This window comes from Haliaeetus leucocephalus, unplaced genomic scaffold, assembly GCF_000737465.1.
Source record: "Haliaeetus leucocephalus isolate CR32 unplaced genomic scaffold, Haliaeetus_leucocephalus-4.0 Scaffold328, whole genome shotgun sequence".
Classification (NCBI taxonomy): domain Eukaryota; kingdom Metazoa; phylum Chordata; class Aves; order Accipitriformes; family Accipitridae; genus Haliaeetus; species Haliaeetus leucocephalus.
The window spans coordinates 670,952-697,706 of NW_010972764.1; the positions used below are offsets into that span (position 1 = coordinate 670,952).

Consider the following 26,755-nt stretch of genomic DNA (forward strand, 5'->3'; position numbering starts at 1 on the left):
AACAAAGAGCCTTTGGTCTTTTATTCAAATGGAAAGTGTCAGATGGAGGCTAACAAAGTTGTTTTTGTCTCAGCATGCAGGAACAACTAATCAAGTGATGTCATTTTCCCTTTTCTATTTCAATTTGCAGTGAAATACCAAAGTTAAATGATTACTGGCAAGGCTTTCTCCACTTCTTCATTTCTCTTCTCTATTTTGACCTTAAACAGCTAACAAGGTAATGGATTATATGTTGTTTTTTCTCTAGTTTTTCCTGGATAATGCTGTGAAAGCTTTCCCCTCAGTTCTTAATTCATCAAATGCAAGTTTTCCTAATTCAAGTAATCAGACACGGTGGTGTATACAAAACAACTGTTTTTTCCTACCGGTAAGTTCATTTTACATTTCTTTGTTTACAACAATTACAGTAAATTGACTGTTGCTGTATCTGCTTGAAGTTAAACACCCACCAGTTTTTAAGACTGCAGCAAAAGCTTAATATTTTTTCAGTCATCTGCAACTGCATTTGAAGGAAGTGGGAAGTTAGAGGAGGTTAGTACTTCTGAAAATAGAGGTTTTAATGAATGTCAGATTAAAAAGCAGGAAACAGTCTGATAACTAAGAAGCATAGCTCACCCAAACCTTTTTGCATTAGTCTGAAAAGCTGAAAGGGTTAGAGAAGGATTCAAGCTACAATACTTTAAGCGTCTGCTAAACTCGCAAATTCTTTTATTAAAAGCGTGAAATTTCAGTTCCTTCAGTTCCATTCCAGGAACTGAAAAATCCATTTGCAGTGTTGAGCACTCAGAAACAATAGCCTTGAATATATTTAAGTTACAGTTGGAAAAGGTTTAAGGTGGCATCTTCAAAAAGAAGCATCATAACCTGGTGTGGCTGTTCACGCAGGGTTGCCTACAGACTCATTTCCTGATCTGCTTGTTGCTTACTGGAATCTTGCATTGCAATACACAATATCGGAGTCTACATTCTTAAATGTATGGCTGTGCCACTCTTCTCTAATCCATTCACCCTTGTCTGAAATTTTAGCTGAAATTTTCAATCTAGTCTTTGTATTCCTATGGAACGCTAGCAGAGACCATCTATTCCACTTGGAAGTTTCTTGGTCTTTGTCAAACTGCATCCAGTTGTGGATTCAAGACGGCCTTTTGTTTGCTTGTTTCTTTTTGGAAAACTAATTTCACGAGTAGAATGCCTTACAGAGTGAAAAATGGTTGCTGCTTCTTTTACATAACACTGAATTTGGAGTGTGACCTCCTGTGGAATGCAGCCGTCAGAGTTTTATTTTTGGTGACTCTGAACAGCCGTTATTTCTATTTCTTATTTCAAGCAGATCTGCAAGTAAATTACAGTAACGGCAAAGATTCAGATGGCAGGTCAATTCTGTCTGATGGGTACAGTGAAAAATATTCTTCTCAGTGATCCTTCAAAATTAATATACAGTGATTCAGGTTCTGTCAAAAGTACTGCCATCAACAAGTCAACAATAATCTGCAAATAGCATATGTAGAAATAGAATGCTTTGTAGTTTCAGAAAAGGTAATTTCTGTACAAGGTACAGGACTGTAATTTTCAGCAAGCATCTTTGGCAAAGGTGCTGTATCCTAAGGACCAAGATAATGTTTCTAGTGAGAATGTATTATTTCTGTTTTAGCATTAATTTTGATGCCCTAATCCATTTCCAGAAAGTATCCAGAGAAAATATTTTTCAAGGAATTTAACTTCAGCCATAGATATTTTTGCTGATATATATGACATCGGAAAGAAAAAACTTTTTTTAACAATTAAATGTATTCTTATGTAGTCATAAATCAAGAAGATTTGACAGAAGGATGTTGATAATTTTATATTCTTCATGTCTTAGCCATATTTCTACAGTTTGTAAAATTACATATCTGTGAGGTTCATAACAACTGTGTGTATTGCATCAGTTTATAAACACTGCAAATATAGGCAATGAAATTACTGTTTTCAGATCTTTAGACATTTTACCTTGACCCTTATGCTACTAATATGTACTGGGTACTTATTCAACTCCAGCATGAGTGAAAACCATACAGTGGCACAGGAATAAATCTTCTGTCAGTCTGCTGGCAGTAGGCTCTCACATTAGACTTAAACACCAGTAGCAGTATCCTGTGTATAGGCACTCCTCGCTACTGAAGACAAGTAAGTCAAAAGTGACAAAGGATGAAAATTAGGCAGCATAAATTAGGTGCATAATCTGGATTCTACTGAGTTTTGGGTGAGTTGGAGCCTAGTAAGTAATAGGGTCTATTTTAGGAAATACCGACACCTGGTTGTTACTATCTGAAAGTCATAATGTTGCAGGTACTTTGATTCTTTACATGTTGTGATAGATTCTGTGCTTAAGTGGTCAGTCAATAATTTGTTTTAAACTGGCCAGGGCATTTTTATTATTTTTATTTTTTATTTCCTACTCAATAGCCAAATTCTAAATATTTTCCATTTGATTTTTCTTTTCCAGTATTTTATATACAGCTGCATATTAGGGCTCATTTCCTGTTCTGTTTTCCTGAGGATAAATTATGAGTTGAAAATGGTGATAATGTTGATTGCATTGGTGGGCTACAATGTTATCCTTCTGCACACTCACGGGCCTATGCTGGATGACTACAGCAAATTTATGTATGCAATGGCACCTCTCAGAAGGTAGGTGGATAATTCCAGTCCTTCTGAAATTAATAGAAATTAAATACTACCTATGGCAATTCTTAAGTCATGGAACGGATTTTTTTTTTTTTTTATGTGTTTGGCTACATAATCTGTAAGTCACAGTTTATAATCATTGTCATGCTGCTGTTAATACATGATTTAATGTCACACCTGAGAGCATTAGGATAAAATAAACAAGTGTGGGCAAGGTGTTTAAATCACGTACTATAGCAAATAAAGTATGGTTTAATTTGCGTTTTTGTAATAAAGAACATTAGGAAGAAGTCATCATTAAGGTTGTTAAGGCCTAAGGCTGAATATAATTATGGCTGTTAAAGCATATTTGCTGCAAGCCAGAGAAAATCAACTTTCTCGGAACTAGTATATTGTCTTAAAACTTTACAAATTCAGTCTTAGCTATTGAAAAAAATAGTAGACTTACACTTTGGATTGTTTTTTTGCTGTGCTTGCAAATTTGTATGTTAAATTTTCAGTGAGACTGCTGAAGTCTTTGTTATAGGTGATATTACAAAAGACCAGAATTATTACTCTAAGTATTGCTGTGTAAAATGTTTTTTGGACACATGTAATTTCTACCTCATTTTCAAAAGAAAAAGGTGATTCTCTTCTATGTAGGCTGAGTGTGCAGTGCATATGCCACAACAGAAAAACTGAATATTCAGAGCAGAGTTTCAGTATCCTTTTTCCTGTGCTCTAAACTGCTTGAGTTCTTTAGGACACAGAGACAACTGTGGAAAAGGATCTGAATTACAAAAAGTGCATGTTTTCTTTGCGCTTAAATCTAAAGATTAAATAAACAAGCCCAGGTCTTTGTGTTTCCATTACATTAGTGGAAAGGATATCTCTGTGATGATACCACATGACAGGTTAGATTTAGCATGTGCTTCTGGCAGCCTTGGTTTTGCCAGTCAAGCTGTGTGTTGGTATTTTCCTTCCTAAATTTCTCATCAAGGTTCTTCTTTCAGTGGCATCAGTAGGAGAGTGCTAGTGTGAATTGTCTCCCATTACCTCTGGTGTCTTTTCCCAAAACAGAGATTTTAATAAATTCTGTACAAGATCTAGTTTGTGCCTCCTCTAATTCTGAGATGAAAAGTCATCTTGGGAATTGGGTGCTTTAGTTTCCATTTCTTCACATTCACTGGATATGGTCCAGCTCTCCATTATGGAAGTAGTGTTATTGCAGAAAAAATCTTTTTTTTTTCTGTTTAGAATATACAGAATATATAGAATGTTCAGAATTCTGTATAGAATAAGCACCAAATGCTCTCCATTTGTAAGCAAACAAAGATACTATTTTTGCTAAATCCTCATCTTAGTATTGGACTTCAAAGTGCAGGCACATTTGCACAGAATGTAGTAGAATTAATTAAAACTTCATTATGGAAATAATAATATTTCATCAAATAATAAAGTATATCGTATTTAAGTGGTCTTAGTTTACATACCAGAAAGTAGTATAAATTGCAGTTTTATTCTTGTCCTAAAGTAATTTTGTTTTAACTTTTAGGCAGCTTGCTTTACTTACGTTTTTATTTTATAGGCCAGGAATACTGAAAGACCTGAAGACAATGGGCTCAATTTCTTTGTTTATATTCTTTGTCACGTTACTGGTTTTGGGTAGACAGGTAAGATGCATACTTCCTTCATCTGCATTAGTGGACACAATGCCAGCCTCCACATGCAACCTGCCACCCTCTCAAACATTTTTCAGGTTTTCTGACAAACACCTTTATTCCATTCTGCCCCACACCCTTGCAAAGTATTGTCAGAAGCATCTAAAAAGCTATTTTCTGTATTACCTTCCAGTATGCCCTTAAAACTCACCAATAACTGTCACTGAGACTGTAGACACTATGCTGATGGTGTGCTGTGACTATTGCTTGTCATGCTGACCAGTATTGTCTCATAGCTTCCTAGTGTGCTCCCATCTGTCTGCATCCATCTGCTGTCTCCCTAGTTGCTTAATTACAAGCTATTTTCTTCGCAGTTATTATCATTTGATGCAGACACAGAAACAGTGTAGCATGCACACAGAAGTGTACCCCATGCTGAGGCCACAGTTGCACTAAAACTATGACCCCACAGGAAGCTACTCTTTTTATTACCCAGTTGTGCTTTTTCAGGACAAACGTGGTATCAGTGGTCTTACTCTCTACAAAGGTGAGGGCAGGTGTAAGGGCAGTTCTTTCTCTAAATCCTCGGGTCTGTCCATGATCCATGGCTAAAAGCTGCAGTTCCAGCCGGTTGTGCCAGGAACAATGCAGTGCGCAAGACAGGGCTCCGAGATGGAAGAGGCAATCCATGTGAGATGTTATGAACAGCCTGTACCACCATAGCCTGCAGCCTTGGGAAGACTGTCTTTAAATCACTCATTTACATTACAATTCCCCAAAACATGACTGTCATTTAAATTGCCAAGCAGGCCCCGCAGGTTACTAGACAAAAAATTCTTATCTGGCAGCTTTTCCAGTATTTGCTGTAGTGGGGAACATCCTTCTTGAGTTAGAAATAGCAGTCTTCATCTGCCTTGCTGCCAGCACCGTATTAGAGTTTGCTCATTTGATGATAGTAGCAGAGTGAGGCTGGAGCACAGCTACTTCCACTCGGAAAGAGGGATAAGTACTTCAGCACGCCAGTTGAGAACCTTTAGTCCCTGTCAACCAAGGTGTCAGATGAAGGTAGTGAATGCAACAACAAGGAAAAAGGAGAGAAGGAATGTCATCTTCACTGGGCAAGGAGAGCATTTCTTTGGGGGTTCAGTCATGTCAACAAGAAAGTTGCTTTTGCATACAGTAACAGTGTGTGTGTTGTTCCCTGTCACACCAACTGAAAAATGATGCTGTAATGGAAAAAGTCTTTGTTTTCAGAACTGTAGTCTAGGATCTTTGTTGTGATGTCACTTGTTTGAGGCTCATCAGTCTTTTGCCTTTGATTTTTCTGCTAATTTATTCTCCATTAAAGAAGGAGGAGAAAACCTCTGTGTTTTCAAACGCTCTCAGGCAAAGTCTAGATGATAACTAGAAAATGTTATGCACTAATTTTAATACATACCTGGCATAAGACCTGTCATGTTAAGTTACTGTTAGTGATACTGACTTGTAGCAAATGCTTGGGAAAAGAATAGGGGAGGAAGGGAACCTGCATAAATTGACGCTTCCAGGGACATAGGCTTCCCACCTTCCGCCAGTCGGCATTTCTGTGGCAACGTTTAATAACTATTGGCTGCTCTGCTTCCTGTTACACTGTCTGATCCCTTTTTAACCCATTTGATCTTCCTGGTCTTCCCAACACTGTCTGAGAATGAATTTCACAATTTGAGAAAAAGTCAAGTGGAAGTGTCCGTCTTCTTGTTTTTAAGCTTTCTGCTTGCTACTTCCATTGAGTGGCACTTGCAGAATGCTGTCGAGCCATCTTGGCAGTGTAGGCAAAGTAAAATTCTTCCTTACCCTTCTTCCAGAGAGGGTAATATACAAGTAATTTCTCTGCTATTGCATTTTTCTACTTTGAAGATAACAACATGTCTTTTCTCTTCTCTTAATATCTGATTATTTTAACAATACTAAAGATAATAGCCACTGATGAAAAGGGTGGTCTTTCCATTTCCCTTAAGCTGGCATTGGTGCTTCTCTGTCCCCAGAGTGAGTAAATAGAAAGTTAATCTAAACAAAAAGTGAATGCTTTCCTACAAGCCTAGCTCTGTGAACCTGCCCACCACTGGTCAGAGATGCCTGTCCAGATGCAAAAGCAGGAGGGGGGATATGCGTCTCTGGTTGAACGGGGATGAAGAGAGAGCAAGCTAGTATATCATTACGTGTTTTATGAGCCAACTTAATTCTCGGGTTCAACTAATACTTTCAGCTGCTCAACCAGCATCCCTACTGAAAGAAGTAGGCCTTCCCTCAGCTACTACTCATTCTTATCCTTGCATCTCCTCATTTGTACTGGCACAGCTGCCTGCAGAGCTGTATAGTAGCTGAAAATAGGGAAATGATCTGGCTTAAAAATTAACCCTGGAAAAATGGTTGATTTTCAGCCAGATCTATTTGGTGATTTGGTTTTATGGTATGGCTGCAGCAATGCTTGTGCCAAAAGAATGAGCATAGGATGGGAGTGAGCAGGCAGCAGTGAGCTGGAGAAAGTAGAACTGCTTTTTTTTGATGGTCATGCCAGTGTAGGCTACAACCATTCCCTGACACTGAGATCAAGTGACACATTTCACTCTGCATGCATGCCGTTAGAGTTATTGAAAATAGGCTGGCAGCAGGCAGACGATATGTTGAGAATGGCGACTCTTGCACCCTGCCCAGGCATTGCCCAGGAGAATGCAGATTGGTATGTGCTAGACTGTGTAAGGAGTGTGCTCACATGTAAATGCTGTTGAGAGTTAAATCTCTCTTACAGCCCAGTTTGTATTACCAGTATTGACATAAACTGTGAATTCCTTTCCCACCAGTACTTAAAATTACACTTATCCCGTTACTTTGTAGGCTAGGTGAATATTTTGTTTTTCCTACGATTGATTATATTGTGTTTATCCACACTGAACTTCATTGGCTGTTTTACTGCCCAGATGTTTATGGCAACTTCCCTCAGCCGTGAAAACTGTTATTTGTAGTCTCTGTTCTGTTTTTTAGTGAGCTTTTGTTCTGTGAGAGAAACCTTCCCTTCTTAGATAATGTAGTCTTTTCAAGAGCCTCTTCTGAAAGAATTAAATGAAAACTTATTTCAGACTTCACTCCTATTCACATGACCATTGACTTCTTCATAACAGATGGAGGCATGTTTACAGAAGAGGTGTCAACTCATCCCCATTGTATCAACTTTAGCTAATATGTCTAAATAGCTCTTTTACTTAGCATAGTTTTTTTCTGAAGTACCTTGCTCTATTGTTCCCAGGGTCACCCCAGTTCTTTTCTAAAGATTTACGTTATACCTTTACTATTTGTCAGCTGTCTGATACTGTGGCTGTTTTGAATGCTCAGGCTATCCACCACAAGTTTCAGACCAGCAGCTTTCCATTTTGGTTACTTTAGAGCTGATGACTTCTTGTTGATCAACTTCTTAATGTGCTGATGCAGTTTCTCAGACTTGCTGTCTGTAAGTAATGGTCGTGAGGGGGAATCTCCTTAGCTCCCTCACCTGAATGAAAGCCCATTAATTTCTAGTGATCTTACCTGCTTTAGTGCTGCCTTTGCTGCCCCTTTGCTGAATGCCATAGCATTCATCTCCCCGACTGCAGAAGCCTGTGGCATAGGCAGCTACTTTTGAGCTGTTTATCTTGACTTTCTATGTGACATTCTTTCAGTGAGGAGAATTAGTTCATTGCCTCACTCAGGCAAATATTGAAAATAGACCCAGGTGAGTGTCCCACTAGAATTTAAAAACATAGATAAACCTATTTCTGTGTAATCAATGAGACATGAATCAGTTCTTGTTGCACTTAACTACTTTTGCCTAAGAAATTACCGCTGATTTGAACCTCTGGGGTTGCGTTGCATTGCCTTGCACAGATGCATGGTAGTCTCTTGTCCTGGAGGAAGCTGGTTGCTCTGTGGTGCCTGGAGGAACACAGTGTCCTTCATCCCTCCTTGGGTGTTCCACTATGCTCACCCGCTGGGAAGTGCTGTTAAGTAAAGCAGCATAAGGTGAAGAAGGAAAATTTTGTATCTCAAGGATCTTGTGCCTGCAGATGTATAAGAGCCATACTGAGATATTTTCATTCTGATATGTTGAAAAGGTTCTGGAGATAACATGTAAAGTAGGAAACAGTCTTGGTTTCCATATGACTGAAAGGCTACAAAGATTGAACAGGATCTTTAATGACATGTATACAAAATTGGCTAGATCATACAAACAAAAAAATCCATGTTTTAAAGTAAGTTTTAATAAGGTAGTGCTTTTTGTTTTTAAAAGTCTGACTAGGCATTTTGAAATATGATACATTGACTTTTTTAATTTCAAAGCAAATTGTAGAATACATTTTGCTTTATTTTTTCTGATTTCTGAGTTCCTTCTGCCATTTTTAGTGGCAGCCTAAATTTCATTCAATAAATAATAAAGCAGTAAATAAATTATCTGTTTAATATTAGCTCTTAAAGAAGAAACATATCTTTTTGAAGACTTCAGCTTATCTAGCACCTTTTCTTTTCAATACAAAGCTGGTACAATATATATGGATACCGAATTTCAGCTTTATGCCAGGCATCCAGTTTAGTTTTGTCAATTTATGCAAATAATTTTGACATCCCAGGTTTTTATTGGATTTTTTTCTGCATGAATACAGTTGGTGCCATTTGAATTTATCATCTATGTGGGAAACTTAGATGTATAAATGTATAATATACATATTTAAAAGCTTGCCAAATCATTTTAATACCATCTCATTTCAAATTTCTACTCTAGCTTTGGCTGTGATCTCAACAAAATATCTATGAATCATTTTGAGCTGTGAGAGCTACTGACCAATCAGAAGGACTACTCTCATTTTGGTGTGAATGCTTACTGACTGCTAATAATACTAGCTAGCATTCTTAGGTTTTCTATAAGAAGATTGTCATCATAATCATGTTCTCCTGGTTAATAGCATAGTCTTCACTGAGGCTGCGTGATAGCGTTAAACCATTGGATTACTACTGTTGTACTGTCCCCTTTTTACCAGGCTGACTGCATAAGTTCAAGTTGGTAAAAGTTAGGGTCTTCCTGAAATGCCCGTTGTTGTAAGTGCAATTCTACACTTCAGATAAATAAGACATCATATTAAGTTGCAAAACTGTAAATTGTTTCCATAACAGTGTTTGATTTCTGGAATGAATTTCTACTAAAGCCTGAGAGTAAATAAATAAGTCTTCCATTGTTTAAGGCACCTTGCAACTTTATTTTTTTCCTGGGCCTTTTTATGGGCCTTTTTTTGTAGGGGGGCCTTATAAGTTTGATGAAATGTATGTCACATAGTGTGTGCTTGGGGTTTGATTTCTGTGGGATCTGGAATTGTACTTGAGTGGCCAAGTAATAGCCTTGCAGGGGTGGTGTACTGTGCTTATTTTGTCTCTTAAACCTATACTCCAGCAGGACAAGATGCCTATTGTTTCTTTACCTCTGTGTCCTCTTGTAACAGAATGAATATTACTGTAGGTTAGACTTCCTGTGGAAGAACAAGTTCAAAAAAGAGCGGGAGGAGATTGAAACCATGGAGAACCTAAACCGGGTGCTTCTGGAGAATGTGCTTCCAGCCCACGTAGCTGAACACTTCTTGGCAAGAAACCTGAAGAATGAGGTCAGCCATCTCTGTATATCCTCTGCTCTGTAAGAAAGCAGCATATTCTCAAAATACCACTTAATGCTGATTTGAACAGTAGGTCCACACAGTGAGAGTATAGATTTACAGTCACTTTCATTCCCCCATACCTACCCGAAAGGCTTGCTTTATAGCACTGGATGCACCTTAGTACCTTGAAGTGAAAAATGGAAATTATCTTAAGTGGAAATGCACTTTGCCTTTCGAAGGAGGGTAAAAAAGGGTAAGGAGGAGGAAGGAGATGGTTGAATCAACATGGGTTTAAATTTTAATCATATGCATTCAGATACTTTTTCCTTTGTGATCAGAGTGGGGCTGCATCCACATTATGAATTTTCTTCTGGTGACTGGAGACCTTGCTTACTGGAGTGACAATTAACATTTCCCCTGAAACAGTGGCTATGTTAATTCTGGAAAGAGGTGCTGAACACTGAATTACCTGTTTACTCACTGCTTATGGACCTAATTCAAGCACCAGAAAAGTCAACTAAAAGACCCCTGTTGACTTTGGTGGAAATTAGATCTGCTCCTAATACTGCTTCACAGTTTTAATAAAGCAAAAAAGGATGAAAAAATAAAAGCATTTAGAGAGAGTAGCAGTTCTAGAGATCTTAAATGGAATAGTTGTAATTACTTGTGCATACCAAACAATTGTTGCAAAACTGACAAAAGAGGCAAGAGGGCAGCTTTAGGGATTAATTTTTGATCTCCTGAGTCAAAAAGGACGATGTCTTCCCTTTCACTGTGGTTTGCATTAAGCAGTACTAATCAGTACTTTATTTCAGTACTTTAGGACTACCTGCAAATATTAATTTGGTAGCTAATGTCGAATGGAAACTGCCGTGGGGTTCCTTTGAATCCTGTGAAGACCTTGGCTGGAAGCCACGTTGGCTCAGCTCCAGTTCTCAGTTCAGGCATTAAACACAGCAAACCATCAGGAGATTGCTTTCTCATTTATGTGCTATTCCATCTCGGCTCCCCAGCAGAGCAACACCATCTGCTCACCTTTGTATTGGCAACTGGATTTATATTGTCACCCCTCAAGATTCTTAGGTTGGAATGAGCTTTTGTAAATTTAGTGAAGAACAGAAATTGTAATGTGCTGAGCTGTCCAGTCTATCATGTCAGCTGAAGTAAAAATGATTTGACATGATTTTAGTGGCATCCGTTTAAAAAAAAAAATAAATCTTGAGTTGTTTCTTGTTTTATCTGTAAACACAGTTTTCAATGAGGGAAGAACCTTTCAAGTCCCTGGGAATGTTCAGGAATATAAGCATCTTGTTGCTTATATCTTCAGATTTGTTTCAGTGTCAACAAGGATGTGTTGAGCCTTAAAGGACATTCTGTATGTCTGCATGTGTATACACCTAAGAATATGTTAGGAAAGATCAAGCCTTTGTTTTCTTTGTGTAGATATTTAGGTCAACAGATACTGAATTGAAATTTGTCCATGTTTTCCTTAGTTGCAAACATTCATGTTAATATGGTTTTATGTATATTCTTTTCTGTTTAAACCAGATTTTGAGATGAAAATTAATCTAATGGATGAATAGTCTGTTTCAGAATACTACTTCTCTTAGAATTTTATGCATGCAGCTGTATGGAGAAAAGGGAAGACAAAGTGTGCTGCTGAAGAACAGGCAGCAGAAATGAAAGGGGGAAAGATGAGTGGATGAATGCTAACTGGGAGTAGTGGGAGTGTACTTTTAGGTGGTAACAGGATACACATTGACTAATGCTGATAAGATAAAAGCAAAGTTACTTCAGAGCAAACTGTAATAAAGGTTTGTTTGCTTTACCAGAACCTCCGGAACTGGATTTCTGCTTATAGTCTGCATGCTGGGTACCAAAAAGGGTACTTCCCAGTTGGGAGAGAGAACGATAGGAACAAATATAAAATGAAAAGCAGGAAATGGGCCAGGATTAAAAGTATCTGCACCTGGCTTGTGCAGCCTTTTCCTTTATGCCATTAGCATCCAGATCCCCTATTAGTAATAAAGTGCCCAGGAGCTTTTGTGCTGCAAGCTAACTGGCAAGCACATTACTGAGCAAGAGGAATCCTGTTTCATTAGCTACAGGAGGGAGCCAGCACCCTACTTAGAGCAGAAATTCTGCCCCAGAGAACATGACCACCATACCCTTCCAAGAGGTAGGTAGAATGGGACCGGTTTGCCTCCTCCATCCCGAGAAGATCTCCAGGCACTGGAGAAGAAGGGGGGACAGTAAGGAGAGCCAACTAGCAGAAATTCACATGTTATCAAAGGGAGAAAAAAGAAAAAAAAAAAAAGAAGGGATTGACTGCAGGAGACAGGATGATTTTATTTTTGCTGAAAGAAGCAAAGCCGTTCCTTCCTGGAATGATGTTGCATTTAATTTTCTGATGAAACATTTTGGAGAGTACTGTTTCAAGAGAAGTACTCGTAGGAAAATTAAGACACCCAATTGCCACAGCCTTTATTATTATGAATGATCAAAATAAACAAGCCGGGAATGCCTCCTTAAAATTCTCTGGCATTTATTGTGACAGCCACAATTACCACTCGTCTGGTTATAAACTGTGCCATTTGTTGTTGTTTTCATGTTGGTACTATGCTATAGAGCATTAGTGGGGATGGCTGTTGCCCCAGTATTAGAGGGGAAGGAAGAGAAATGGGACATTGTTGCTGAGCTTCAGCATATGACAAGTGTTTACATACAATGTGTTCATTTATTTTTGAGGTGGAGGAGAGGAAGGAGTGATAACTCTGGTTATAGAAAAAGAAGATTTGTGTCTGTCATTGTAACAGTCAGGCGTGCAACCCGTTCTTACAGGTTGGCTGTCCCCATACTGGGTGGACAGCCAGCAGTGTAAGGCACACTGACCTTCCCGTGTCACAACGGCACTTCTATTTGAATGTCTGCTCCTGTCTTTGGCTCAGTCATTTTTCTCTTCCTGATGCCTGTGCATTGTGCAAGTTGCCGTGACTTATTCTGGGCAACGCTTCTGCTTTCAGGGAAGACAGCAAAGGCACTTCCTAATAGCTAAGTAGGGCTCCATGTTTAGTGTCTGTAAGACAGACGTTTTTTTCAGTGGCACTTGCAGTAAGACAGGAGTTACCACCCATCAGCAGTCCAGTCAGCTGGAGGGCCCAGGCAGTATCCTGTGTCAGATACTTAAGCAAAAGTTCGAGGAACAGCTGAAGATTAATGTGCTATTCACCCTTCTGCTTTTTCCTGTAAATGTAAGGGCATATTTTGCTTCTGCAGATGCTTTTTATACACCTCCTAGTTAGGCCTTTTTCTAGTCTTCACATAAGTATTCAGGTTTTTAACCCTCTAAGCTCTTGTCTTTCATGTTGTTGAATAGCAATGAAATACACATTTATATATCTCTTACGTAAAATATTTTTCCTTTTTCTACTTTTAAATGTCTTATTTATCTTATGGTTCCTGTATTATGAGGTGGTAAAATGAAACCATCGCCTACCATCTCTGCCTCATTTTATTCAGTAATATCATATGTGTGCAGCACTGCATAGTTGGTCTCCTTTTCCTGTAAGGGATCATTTGTAGCTCCTAAGAGACCTGTATTCTTATGACTTGTAGTTACATTCTCAAATGCACCTTCACACAGCATTAGTTTCCATGTACTATTTAAGATACAGCACTGTCCCAGTATCACCTCTGTGCCTAGATTTTGTTTGTGTCACAGACTTTACATCAGTAGTGTAATTCTGGCATCTTTTACATTCTCAGGATGCAAAATCAGTAGGATTCAATAAGGCAAATAAAACAGCTGTGATCTAATGTTTATCTGGTAAATTAAACCAACTTTTTTTTACTAATTAACAGAATCCCTAGGACAATAGAATTGTGTATTAATATTAATTATAACTGCACTACTAATTTGGCTGGATTTAACTTACTGGATTTTTCAAGTTCATAGGAATATGAACTTTTTTTTTTAAATATTTGTCTCATGTATACAACTTGTTTATTTTGTCAGGTCAAGTTTCAAAAGTATATGTAATAATCCATGTTTTGAGTATTAATTATTTACATTCTGCTATAAATACTTTTGTATCTCCCTGCAGTCTTTTATATAACACTGTGAATTTCCCCTTCTGTATTACCAAGGCCATATGTTTGTGATGCAGTCCTCTTTTAATAACTAGCACCATGTGTGTGGCCTGAATTCCTTCACCCAAAATTGAAATCAAGTTACAGGGAAGGTGACTTGAGGAAGTAGAAGGAAAGCTGAGTTAACCACAGAATGTAATCTCTGTACCTTTTCTGCTAACGTGCCTATGAAAAGCACTCAGCACTTCAGATCTTACCTTCTGGCTATATTTTTATGCAATACCACAGTAGCTTCAGCGTAGACATGCCTGAGGGAAATTTGAAGTAGGCAGATGTGAAGCAAAATGCAGACTGCAAAACCTAAACATTTGAAGAATAAGCCTGTTAATCTTCTTCTCCTGCTCCACTTAACTAATTTCAAGCAAATCTGAGTATCTCTGCACTGAGTCTAGGTGCATAGTTGCTGGAGACAGCAGCAGTGTGTGTCACTGTGGTATTATAGAGTGGACCTGGTTTTAAGTGTGGGACACTGGAGTGAAGAGAGGTCATGTGGGGCCTGAGCTTCTGAACTTCTTAGAGGCAGAGTAATCCTGTATAGTTTCAGGAGTTCCTCTCAACTGCCTATGTTAGGAAAAATTACCTCCTTAGCCTTTTTTCCGTAACTAACTGAGAAACACTGAGGTGATTCTGCCCATCCGGCATTAAAATGACCTTCCAGATAGGCACATCTGCTGTACTGACAATATAGGATGCATAGGATGACTGTGCTTTCAAATTAACTACTTCAGTCAGGTGCTTAAATTGCCTAAATTCAGTTGACGTCACCCAGCCAGAGGGATTCCCTCTCCCCACCATTTGATTATTATTTGGATTAAATTTATTAACTAGGTGCTTATGGAGATGGATAAAACAGATGGCAGAAAAATATTATCACAATATTGGTTCTTCATTAAAAACTCTCTTGGCAAGAGGACACAGGAAATCCAGAACTCCTTTGAAGTTTAGTAGCGATCTGACAGTGAACTCATCGGCTTGGATGTTTTGTTTAGTTGCTTTTCATTTGCACAATCAGGTCACATTAAAGAGGTACTGATTTTGTATACATGGCTGTAAGCTGGATGTCAGGTACAGATGGGTGATTTCAACCAGCTCAGCTTTAAGAATATAAATAATAATGGTGAATTGCAACGATATATTCCATCCCCACTGCACAGAGGCGTGATGGAGCTTCAGCGATGCACTGGTTATGGAATCCTTAGAAAATAAAGGGGCAGAAAAATCTAGTAATAAATCATCTACCACCTCCAGCTGCCCGTGTTCCTCCCTGTCTGCCATTATTTTTGTGTTTGCCCAGAAACTTCCCTCACACCTGTTCTGGGATGAGGTGGTCAACAGTTTTCCCATAGTTCTGCTATTTTTCAGTTATACATCACCAATAGAAATTCACTATGTCTACACGTCTGTCTACAGACACATCACATTCTTCCAAAAAGAAACGTATTGCCAGTGAAATTTAAAAAAAAAAAAAAAAAAAAAAAAAGCCTTGCTGGTAAAAAGGGAAATAATATCTGATGCTTCTTGAAATCACAGAACAAATCCTATTCACCTTATTCACAGGAGTATTGAAATCCTTGTTTTACTCAAATAAGAACTTGAACAGAACTTAGCGTTATAGCAGTTTACAGCATCTTTTATTGCTGTGGTTACGTTTGTGTATAAATACTAATTTTTTTTTAAGTATTAGTTTAATAAATATTCTTTCTTTCTTTTTTTTTTTAGGAAGTGAATTTGTTCTGAAAGAAGATATATTCTAACATTTAAGGGCAGTGGGGACGAAACTGAAGGGTGGGGTGGGGATGGTGTGGTCATTTTTAGCAACAGAATCTTCCTGGGGAGCAGAGGTGCTCTCATTTTAGTGGTCACAGAAGGCAGTGGAGAATCTGACATAAATAGGTTTTAGTTCAGGTGACTTCTTTCCCTTTGCCTCAGCTCCTTGTTATGGAAAAAAATGACAATTATTTTATCTTATTACGCATCTTGTCATTTTAGGTTAGGAGCTATTAGGATTGTGTTGCATTATGCATTTGTAGTGCATTGGGTTTGTGATTTTGGTTCAGTTTTCTAGTTATTACAATAACACAAACAACTAATAATAAATTAGATATTTTTTTGCAAAATATAGTTTCAGCCATGCAAGCCAGACCAAATTCTCTTCATTAGGAGCCTCAGAAATGGGCCCTATCTAATAAATTAGTTAACATTTTATGTTCATGGAGTTAATGTTCAGGAGGAAAAAAGGTAACTTTAAATCACTAAATTATTTTCAGCTGTATATGTTGAGTCTCTTTAACAAACAGGTTTATATACAGCTTGAAATTAATAAATGCAAGTAAGTGCAAAAAATACCCAACTACCATCTTAAGGCATTCCAGCCACTGCAATGCCTCCCTTTTCAGAACCAGGACACTGCATATTAATGAGGAAACTTTTATTTAGAGCTGGGTATGACAGAGTTTTTTTTCTCTATTCTGCTTTATTTTGGACAGGATCTGTATCATCAGTCGTATGACTGCGTCTGTGTCATGTTTGCCTCTGTTCCGGATTTCAAGGAATTTTACACGGAATCTGATGTAAATAAGGAAGGCTTGGAATGTCTCAGGCTGCTAAATGAGATCATTGCTGACTTCGATGATGTATGTACTTCTAACAACAATCGACATATGGTTTCAGTCTTAGTAACTCAGGGTATGCAACAGTAAGCAAACATACTTGAAAGGGAGAGTGGAAGAGCTGTCAGAAAAGAACTTTTGTGTGCCTAGTCACGTGGAAATTACTTACAGGGAGTATTAAAGGAAAAAGAGATATATGTGGGATAAATCAGGTATTGACTGACATCATACTCAGTTGCTTTTGATTTGCTATAATGAGAACCCCATGTGTATTATCTGATGGAAAAATTTTTGCCCTTTAGCTGCAGTTCATGAGGCAGTTCTATTACATGTCATATATTAACTACAGTTTCTAAGTACTAGTTCCTAAAGTCAGGTACGTAAATCTATGTCCCCTAAAATGATACAGCTTTGTGTTTTACCTGATCTGTGTTGGTCTCATTATACAGAGCGTTGATCAGTTGATACATGAGTGACTCAAAGGATTGTATAAGTTTTAATATTCCATTCTCTGAAGTTTCAAGCAGGTACAGAGTATGACTACAGATGGATTGTGAAAAGGCAGCTGTAAAGGTCTCACTGAGAACAGTATTTGTCTTAAAGAAAGTTATTAGTGATGAAGATACCAGAAAAAGGCATTAAGATCATGTCATGACTCAGAGAGCACAGTCTGGATTTGCAGATCTGCAGCTATAGAGGGTATTTTAGCAGAAAACCCATTTGGAGAACATTGGAATGGCCAGAAAAACCTGGGATATGAACTAAAATCCTTGGCTTTTAGTCCCATTGGCTTGGACCATCCCATTGGCATGGAATAGATACTTACTTTCAGAAAGCTGCTTAAAGCTTAACTGTTGGCTCGCATGGTGACTCAGTTCCAGTATCAAATGAGTGCAAAGTCTACTGACTTTTATGAGCTGTATGTACAATAAGGTGTAATTTATTCTCATTACTGTAAATTTAGTCCCTTTGTAATAAAAAGGTATTTTAGGAGACAGAAATTGCCTTTCCTTGGAGGCTGTAACCATTGTTTTTTCCATCCTTAAGTCCTTCATCCTGTATATATTTGTGAAGCCATTTGGGGTCTGTTAAGAGACTGTTCTAAGAATTGATGATCTGAATACTGTTAGAGTGACAATGCTGCTAGAGTAACAATGCTGCTAGAGTAACAAGGCTGCTGATCTGAATAATGAATAACCATCCTTGTTTTACAGCTATTGTCAAAGCCAAAGTTCAGTGGAGTTGAAAAGATAAAGACCATTGGAAGCACTTACATGGCAGCAACAGGACTGAGTGCTACACCCAACCAAGAACAGTGTCAGGTACAGGAAAAGATTCCTGCTTAATAAAAAACATGCTCAAATGAAGGCTAAAATTCTGTTCATTAAGCTGCAGGTTATATATAATGTTGTGTCCTAGATTTTTCTTATTAACATCGATTGTATTGTACTGGGTAAGTGTATACTTTTATTTCGTCATCTCTGTGAATTACTGTTCTTCACATAGCGGTTTGAAAATGCCACCTCTGTATTTGCTAAGTCTAAAACAGGCCTTCTACTCTAAATACAATACAGCATTTTATTCCTACGTGCTGCAGCAGAACTGGATTTATAGAGTGCACAAAAGACTGCAAGAATGAGTATTTTCCATTGTAAGCTGGGAGGTCTGAGTAGCTGTACTAACCACACGCTTACAGAACCCTCAGACTCAGCACTGAGAACGTGTTCCTTTGTTTCTGGTTTACTTAATAGGGTAGGCCTGGGAACTGCAGTCAGTAGAAATGAGGTTCAGAGAAGCAGTTCGTAACTTCTAAGCAAAAACCTTGCTTTTGCCATGATCTTTAGAGTACTATAGGTTAGCAACAGAGAGCCACCAATTACAAATCAACACATTCTCTGCCAAGGATTAATGTGCTCTTGCCGAACTCATGTTCCTTCTAGACAGAAGCAATTAACACCTGAACTGTAGACCCTAAGGATCCTGAGGACAATAAGAATGATTTTAAATTAGCTCTGACATTTAATACAGGGAGGTGAAGGTGATGAAGGAAATGCAGAACTGTAGACTGGAGATGAGAAGACATAGAGGAGCTCTCAATCACAACTAAAACTAGTGTCTGCGTAGGAAGAAATTGATGGTTTGAGTTATTTCCACAAACTGTGGATCAAGAGATCCAACTTTTAGTGTTCCTTTGGTGATGTAGTACACATTTTCAAAAGAAATCCACCAGAACTCAGCAGCCTTCAGTCCAGATGACCCAAGATGCACAGATCCTGCAGTACCTAGTGTGGCAGTGACTGACTCCTAGACATACTGCTGGGAACCGCCCCCAGCTGAAAACAAGCACCTGAGGAAGACTAAGTGCCTAAGGAGGGGGTCTGAATACATCAACTGAACAGGAGACCATCTGTCTTAGCTAGGAGTGAACTCCAAAGGAAACAGGCTTCTTTCATCTAAACAGCTGCTCTGGCAAGCACCTCTACTGTCCCACCTAGGCTGATGCCTACTCTATGAATCATCTCCTGAAGTTGTCATCTGTCCATCCCTTCTGTCACTTTATTCCAAGAAATGAGGAAGATTCAGTCATTCCTCAGAGAGATCAGTGAGTCCATCTCCTATGAAACCATCCTCTTGTCAGGGTCCTACCCTGGGCTGTGGGAGCCTGAAAATCAATTTTCTCCTCAGCCTGAGGGGACTCAAACCAGTACTTAGAAATCAGGCTACACTGTTGATGTATGAGGAGGCATTAAGTCTATGGCCTTTTTAAGTGGTATAAGCTCTGAGCTAGTAAATTAGGTGACAGAGGATGGGTTGCCTTCTTCGTCTCTACCTCTTGTATTTTATTCATTTTCAGGTCTATTAGATGTTCACACAGGTGCTTGCTTATCTACCAGATGAGATCAGTGGAGGAACTCTTAAAAATTGTGGATTTCACTGGATCTTAATTATTAACTAGGGTGTTGAGCTGTGCAACAGTGAGGGGGAGCTGAGTCTCTGCAGGGCTGTCCATGAGCATTACTTATTATTAAAGGGCATAAAATAGAAGCAGACACTTAAGAGAAAATTAATGAGCAAATCCTAGGCACACATAGACATTGAGTGCCTGTGGGGTTAGATAGCAGCTAATCAGTTATTTGACAATCAGAACATGAGATTAGGCATGTTTTGGATCTATCATCTCTAGACTGCCTGACTGTGTAAGTAAAATGCATCCTGGTCTATTGTCCGTTGTTTGAGCTAACTGATGCTGGACAGGGCATCATCTTCTACATTACTTTTCTTCTGCTGCCTGCTGGCATTAGGACATCCCTAAGGGTTTAAGTGCTTTCAAGTGCCCAGCATATTTTGGTTGTATTCTCACAGCAACTAAGGCTAAGGAAAATGATTTTACTCTGCCTGTTTAAATTCAGGAACCGGAACGACAGTATATGCACATAGGAACCATGGTGGAGTTTGCATTTGCCTTGGTGGCAAAACTGGATGTCATAAACAAGCATTCATTCAATGACTTCAAGTTACGAGTAGGTATGTATCACGGGATTTTTATGAGAATATCATGGAGGAGGGGGAGAATTCAGTGTGACGTACCAGCTGATTAAAGTGTTAGTAGAACTGACAAAAAGGGCCATGAAAGTAAATGGCACCGTCTTTACCCTGTTTAAAGGCAGCCTAGATGGTGTTGCCTGTTAACCATAGCTACTGTTGCCACAAGGAGTGTTTCAAGGCAGGACTCAGAAAAGGGCAGCATTCCTAAGTAAAGAGTGGTTGAAAAAATATGTTCCCATAGCTCTGAATAGTTTTATGATAACTCAATAATAATTATTCTAGAGGTTGTTAACTGCATAAATTTTTTACCCTATTTCAATACCAAGAGACACAAGAAGACTCTAGAAAGGGCTTTACAAAACCATATAAATGGTTTTGGAGGACACGAGCTATAAGGGGCCAGTGAGGCTGGAGTTTGAAATACTTTAGATGTAGTAAACTCAAGCAAGCATACGCAAGGGTACCCTTTCCTTCCCAGTGTTAGAAAAAGGAGGGTATTTCCTTCTTTATTATTCTGTGTTTATTGACAAATAAGAGCAAAGATGACTAGTTGTTTACATTTGAAAGGGTAATATTATATTATGTTATAATATATTTCAGCTTCTGATTGCTTCTACTTGTGTATCATGGTATTTTAAAAAAGAAATAGGCAGCTGCAGTAAGCCATGGAAAGGATGATGAAATAAATGAATTCAGAGCTGGTCAAGAACCATATGTTCCAAAATGTTTATTTCCCAATAGCAGTACACAGCAGTTTTACAATGCAATATGTAACTTGTAAAGTGTGAAATGAAAGCAGTAAATAAATATTGGAAACCCATAAATCCCGTAAACATGTCAGAAGTATTTGATTTCCAACAGTTATTCTCCTGTCTTGTCTTTTTCTTGCTGTGCTGCTTGCTCTGCCTGTCGGCTGCTCCTCTCCCGCTGATTTTACAGTGCCACCCACTGGCAAAACTTGCCATCTTCTGCCCTGAAGTACCTGTTCCTTAGAGCACTCCTTCGCCAGTATGTTTTGTATTCCTTGCTAGGGTTAAAACATGACAAAGCAAATCTGAAGTATGCTTCCTTCTCAACGTGTTACAGAACTTGATGGGTTTAAAGGAAATGTGTAGAGATACCATATTTCCATACAGAATAAAAGTTCTCTTCTTGCCATAGATGACATGCCACATACTTGCAAACATACTTCTATCAGCTGTGTCAGTACAGATAAAGAGCTGCTGAGTGTTGGGGCTAAATCTGCAAACTGATTAAAGCAATACTGACTCCTTTAAAGCTGGGATCATGAAGCAAACTTTCTAGGGGAAAAAAAGATAGGTGCTTGTGATTTTTAAAGTGTTTGCTATAGGTTCCAGAGAAGTCAGACTCCTTTGCTTCATGAAATGAGGAATGATTAAATCTACAAAGGGACACAGGCCCCAAACTGGCACTTCTGCCACCTTAACCCAGTACAGGCCCCACTGAGATCTTCACCTCCCATCTTCACTTCACTTCTCCATTTCCACCTGACCATGAAAGCACCTGATACCCATAGCAATTAGAGCCACAGAAACATTTGAACTTCTACCTCTGACATAATCCCTGCTGTAAGGATTTAAACCCAAACTGCCATTTGTAAAAGTCTTCCTCGGCCAGCATCTAACCCCAGAACTGCTGCAACTCACTGGAGGTCTCAGCTTTCGACCTCCACTTTCTGTGAGTGCCTGAAATGCTAGCTGTGTGTCAGGAGGTACCCAGCCTACTCTGACATTGTCAGGCGAGGGAGGGGAGCGCCTCGATTATATTTCGGGCGCTCCTCCCTTTCTGTTAGCTCAGGTGCTTGATGTATTAGACAAGCTCAGATACACTTTCGCAGCAGGTGTTGCACAGGTACTGCTTTTTTTTCAGAAGAGAATAGAGGCTGACATGTTTGCTATACAGCTTCATGGTTGGAACATTTTTGTCTGTGTTGTAGGTGAACTTAGTTTGGTTCTTGCTTTTGGCTGAGGCTGCTCAAGCATGGGGTGGGATCCCTGTTCCCAGGAGAATGCTATGAGCCCAGGCTGTAGGATACTTTGGAATGAGATATTCTCTGTCTGTCCTGCTGAACAGTATTTGCTGAACAGTAGTTGCCTTTTCACGGAATAATTAAATGTCGCTTTGGATACGAGAGAAAAAGACAGATCGTATCACCCTCTGTTAGAGCATTGACGTGGACCGACAGTATTAATTCTTCCAGCCTTGCCCCAACAAACATTCATGTGTGTCATGCGAAGGAGGCCCACACTAGCAGGAATGACATAGAGCAGCGCGTCCCAGAATGCCTGGGTGGCCAAAACACATTCCTAAGAGATATGGGTAGAAGTCTCCTCGAAGGAGGATGGATCTGAAGCTGGCTCTCTAGCCCCTGAGGTATTACTCGAACCATCAGCAGTGGTGGTTCAAGAAGGAGGTAAAAAAATAAAACCCGCCTCCTGCCCATTGTATCCTGTAGAAAAGTCCCACCGCACTGCCCTAACGTCTGGACCATGGCAGAGCATTTGCCACACACATCTCTTCAGTGTTCCCTACTAGCCAGCTTGGGCTACTCAGCAGATGGCTTTTGTGGATTCCACTTTTAGGTCCCTAGTGCTTTCTACACCTTGGGATGTCATGAGGCAGAAAGGCACACGCATGGCTTGGTTGTGAATACAGGGTGTTGCAAGGCCCAAGTCCCTTTTTGCATTTAATCCCAAGCACTTAGACAAATATTGATCAGGTCCTATCTGGTATCCTTTAGGGTTTGCATATTTCCCCAATTTTCTGAATTTAACTGCTACAGTCACTTTTTGCAGGGTTTCCAAGTGGGCTTACAGTGTGGTTGCTAGCCCATGCTGCCATGTTATATATGATCCATACTAGATGAGCCAGCTCTGAGATGCCTCCCCATGCTACAATCACACTTTCATTTTGCTGCATACATATATCCCTAGTGATGGTTTCTGTCAAGGAATTGACAGAAGTCAGTTATGATCCACTGACATGGAGATAATTTTAGAAATCCAAACTACTCACTTGTCCAGGGTTTATTTCTCACTAGGTCTAACTTGGCTTTCCTGCTCATTGGTATGTATAGTTACAATTATAGTATATTTGATGCTGGTTAATGACAGTGCTTTTGATTTTGCCTCCCGGTTTCCTTCCCTACTAGCAGAGTACAGCTCATTCCCTTTACAAATATAACACAGAATACAAACTGACTGCAAGATATAAAATGCCCAGAGTCTAATGAGGGACTATACTATGTTGTTCTTCACTCTTACAGTGTGCATTTCAGAGCTAGCAATTTGTTACTCTTACTCCATGCTTAATCAAATTATTTGAATACATATATTAATATTGCAGTTATTTAGGACCATTCTATTGGCAATCCAGCCTGCGGAACAAGGCTTGACATCCTTCCAACTCGTTCACAGCAGTTTATTTTACATTTAAGAAGCAAAGAATACTGTAAAAGTCATTTGATTTGGCCAGTAGCTATTGCAGAGAGGAGAAGCCTTTTTCACTGCAAGCAGAAATGAAAAGAAATTCTTGTATGTCTGTTTTCCCAGAAGCTGCTGGTCTCCCACGGTGTGTTCCTCATGCCACCTGCTAACAGTGGTAACAGGTTATTAGGATACTAATGGTTGGAAATATCAAATTTACTCAGGATAGGAGGGAGCTATAAGACTAAAATTAGATGAACTAACTTTTTGCATTTTTATAACTAACATCCTCCTGCTGTCAATGGCTGATAGAACAGTTGTGAGCAGACTTTGTTGCTGTACTCACTATTCAGCACAGGCCAAATACCATGTTCATCAACTTGATATGTTACCAGATGCACTGTGTGTCCTTGTTTGGTGGATCTTCATTCTTAATGTTAAATTCTGATGTTTTCCAGGTATCAACCATGGACCTGTAATAGCTGGAGTAATTGGAGCTCAAAAACCACAATATGATATCTGGGGCAATACAGTAAATGTGGCCAGCAGGATGGACAGCACTGGTGTCTTAGATAAAATACAGGTAAGTCTTGGTTTTGTGCTAGTATTTATCTACATCCTTTGAGTTTGGTGCTTAAAAACCATCATATATTTGTACACTAAACAGGTCTGTGTTTTGGAGTTAAGGATGCCTACAGAAAAAATTTACCTACCAGCTGTATCTGTACGTTTCAAAAGAATTAGACCTTGGGCAGAAAGTAAAGAATTAAAAGCAAATTATAGGGAAAATGGGAGGAGAATCAAAACTTTGTCTTGACCCTACAGAGGAATACAGTGGAGGAAGTCATGGGTTGCCTGGAAATGCATCCCTAGATTAAGAGAGGATTTGAGGTAGATCACATTTCTACTCTGTGGATTTCATAAAATACTAGCGACCTTATCTCTGAAGGGCATTCCTGATGTTAATTATTTCTAAATAAAGGAAATTACCATAACTGCTGTACATCAAGTTATATCCATAAAGCAATCATGAAACTTCCCTTTTAATGAACCATGCCAATTAATAATCTTTATAGATTATTATCTGTATAGATTATAGATAGACCTGTATAGACATGACCTTCAATTTACTAACTTCCCAGTGATCCTATAGTCAGGGATCACATTTTAAGTGTCTGCCTAGTGTGCTGCCTAGCATTTTTGGATCCTAGCATGTGATTGAGAGCACTCCAAATCGATGATTGAGACGATTCAGAAATAAATAATGGAAAAGTAAAGTTACCAACTGTTGATCAAAACTGAAAACAGAAGGGATGTCAAAGCAATGACATCTACAAACAGTCGCTTGCTGCACAAAGAAACACAGACAATCTGAGACAACTGATGCTGTTGAACAACCTCTGTCCTAGCGGGCTTTCACCTAAAACGGCAGAACTGCCTGAAGTTTGGTTCACTGCCAGTTACGTGAGAAACTGGCAACAGCAGCTCTGACAGATGATGCTAATGTCTTACTCTCATTTCATTCATACAGCCTTAGTATTTGCAAAAAGATAGAGAAGCTTGGGTCTACCGCAGTGAAAAACAGCTCCTGAAGATGAGAAAAATGCTATACGAGGAAGAGTGTTGTCCCTAGTGCCACTTGTGTACCTACGAGCCATCTGTTTGCAATCCTAGGTACAGAAATGGTTATACCAAATTCGATACTTGATGTGATTAGAACGGCCATCCAGCAACAGACCGTTTGAAAGCTCAGGTGCTCAAACCTCACTTGAGACCCTTAAAGGCCTTGTAAGCAATACAGCAAAACCCTTCTAATTGCTGAGAATGTACGTTCTCTTCACACTCTGGAAGAAGATTCTCCTTTGCTCTGTTACCAATGCTGGTTGTCTTGCTCTATTGTTGCAGGTTACAGAGGAGACGAACAACGTCCTGCAGACACTGGGGTACATGAGCACTTGCAGAGGAATAATAAATGTAAAAGGAAAAGGAGAGCTGAAGACATACTTTGTACATACTGAAATGACAAGATCCCTTTCACAAGGGAACGTGGCATCTTGAAGATGCTTGTATGTGTCATTAATACCATATTTTCAGGAAAGTATCACGCACTTTTTAACTACATTTTGGCCCTTAACATGCGTGCTATTTTCTGGTATGTGGCACTTATTTTAATATGGCTGCAGAATAGTCCCATGAGCCATCATTTTGCACCTTGATATTCCTATGTTCGAGGACAGTTGCGATGTACGCTATAGGACTGGACGATTGTACTGCTACTTGCACTGTTATTCAAAGACAAGAAAAGATGGAACAGGAATTAAAAGGAGATAACTCATCCTGAAAGGACTAAAAAGAGTTGTTAGTGACAAATGTGGGGAAAAAAGGCAATAAAGCTAGGGGTGCATACTATTTTCTGATGCATGGTGTTTTCTGGAAAATACAGTCGCTCCCCAATAGCATCCACTAATCTGGTATTAAAGTATACAGTATTTGTAAATAAGTTTACTCTGTCCACACATGATTTGGATGTGATCACCAGTTGCATCTCATAGCCAGGGACACGTTGGGTGGCTTGCTGGCATTCTTTCTGAAGAGAGAACTAACAATGCTGGAATAGTTTTGTACAAACGTGTCAAATGTTTTGAAGCTATTGTCTTTTGTAAGGTTAATTCATTAAAAGTTTATATGTACTTTGTCTTACTGTTGCTGTCTCTTAAGTTTTGCTTCCTTCCATGGCTTCTGTCGCTCTAAACCTGCCCGTCCCCTGCTGCTGCCGCTACTGCTTTTTATTCAGCAGTTCGATGTTGAGGCAGGCTGTGGCCAGCTATCTCACCAGCCTTGGTCAATATATATCTGCTAGACTTGCTGTTGCCTTTCAGAAATTCAATCACCTCTATTGTCTTCAGTCTTGGGTACCATCCTAGGCACTTTGCAGTCATTTCCTCCCTAGGTGATATAGGAAACTTACGTCAAATCCATAAACACAAGCAAAGTGGGGGATACTGGAGGCAGTAGCAGTGTTGCTACTTTGCAACTGGCCTGCAATG

The 26,755-nt window shown here is 39.2% G+C and overlaps 1 protein-coding gene across 1 annotated transcript in view; it reads left to right on the plus strand.

The window, feature by feature from the left end:
* ADCY2 (adenylate cyclase 2 (brain)) overlaps window positions 1-26,409 on the plus strand; it is a 241,679-nt gene extending 215,270 nt beyond the window's left edge. Inside the window, exons 18-26 of the mRNA XM_010571469.1 lie at window positions 248-367; window positions 2,486-2,640; window positions 4,220-4,319; window positions 9,809-9,967; window positions 16,594-16,740; window positions 17,931-18,038; window positions 20,127-20,241; window positions 24,167-24,291; window positions 25,614-26,409. Of these exons, the coding sequence (XP_010569771.1) occupies window positions 248-367; window positions 2,486-2,640; window positions 4,220-4,319; window positions 9,809-9,967; window positions 16,594-16,740; window positions 17,931-18,038; window positions 20,127-20,241; window positions 24,167-24,291; window positions 25,614-25,766 (1,182 nt within the window). The 3' untranslated portion in view covers window positions 25,767-26,409. The remainder of the gene's footprint in view (window positions 1-247; window positions 368-2,485; window positions 2,641-4,219; window positions 4,320-9,808; window positions 9,968-16,593; window positions 16,741-17,930; window positions 18,039-20,126; window positions 20,242-24,166; window positions 24,292-25,613) is intronic.
* Window positions 26,410-26,755: the final 346 nt, after the last annotated feature.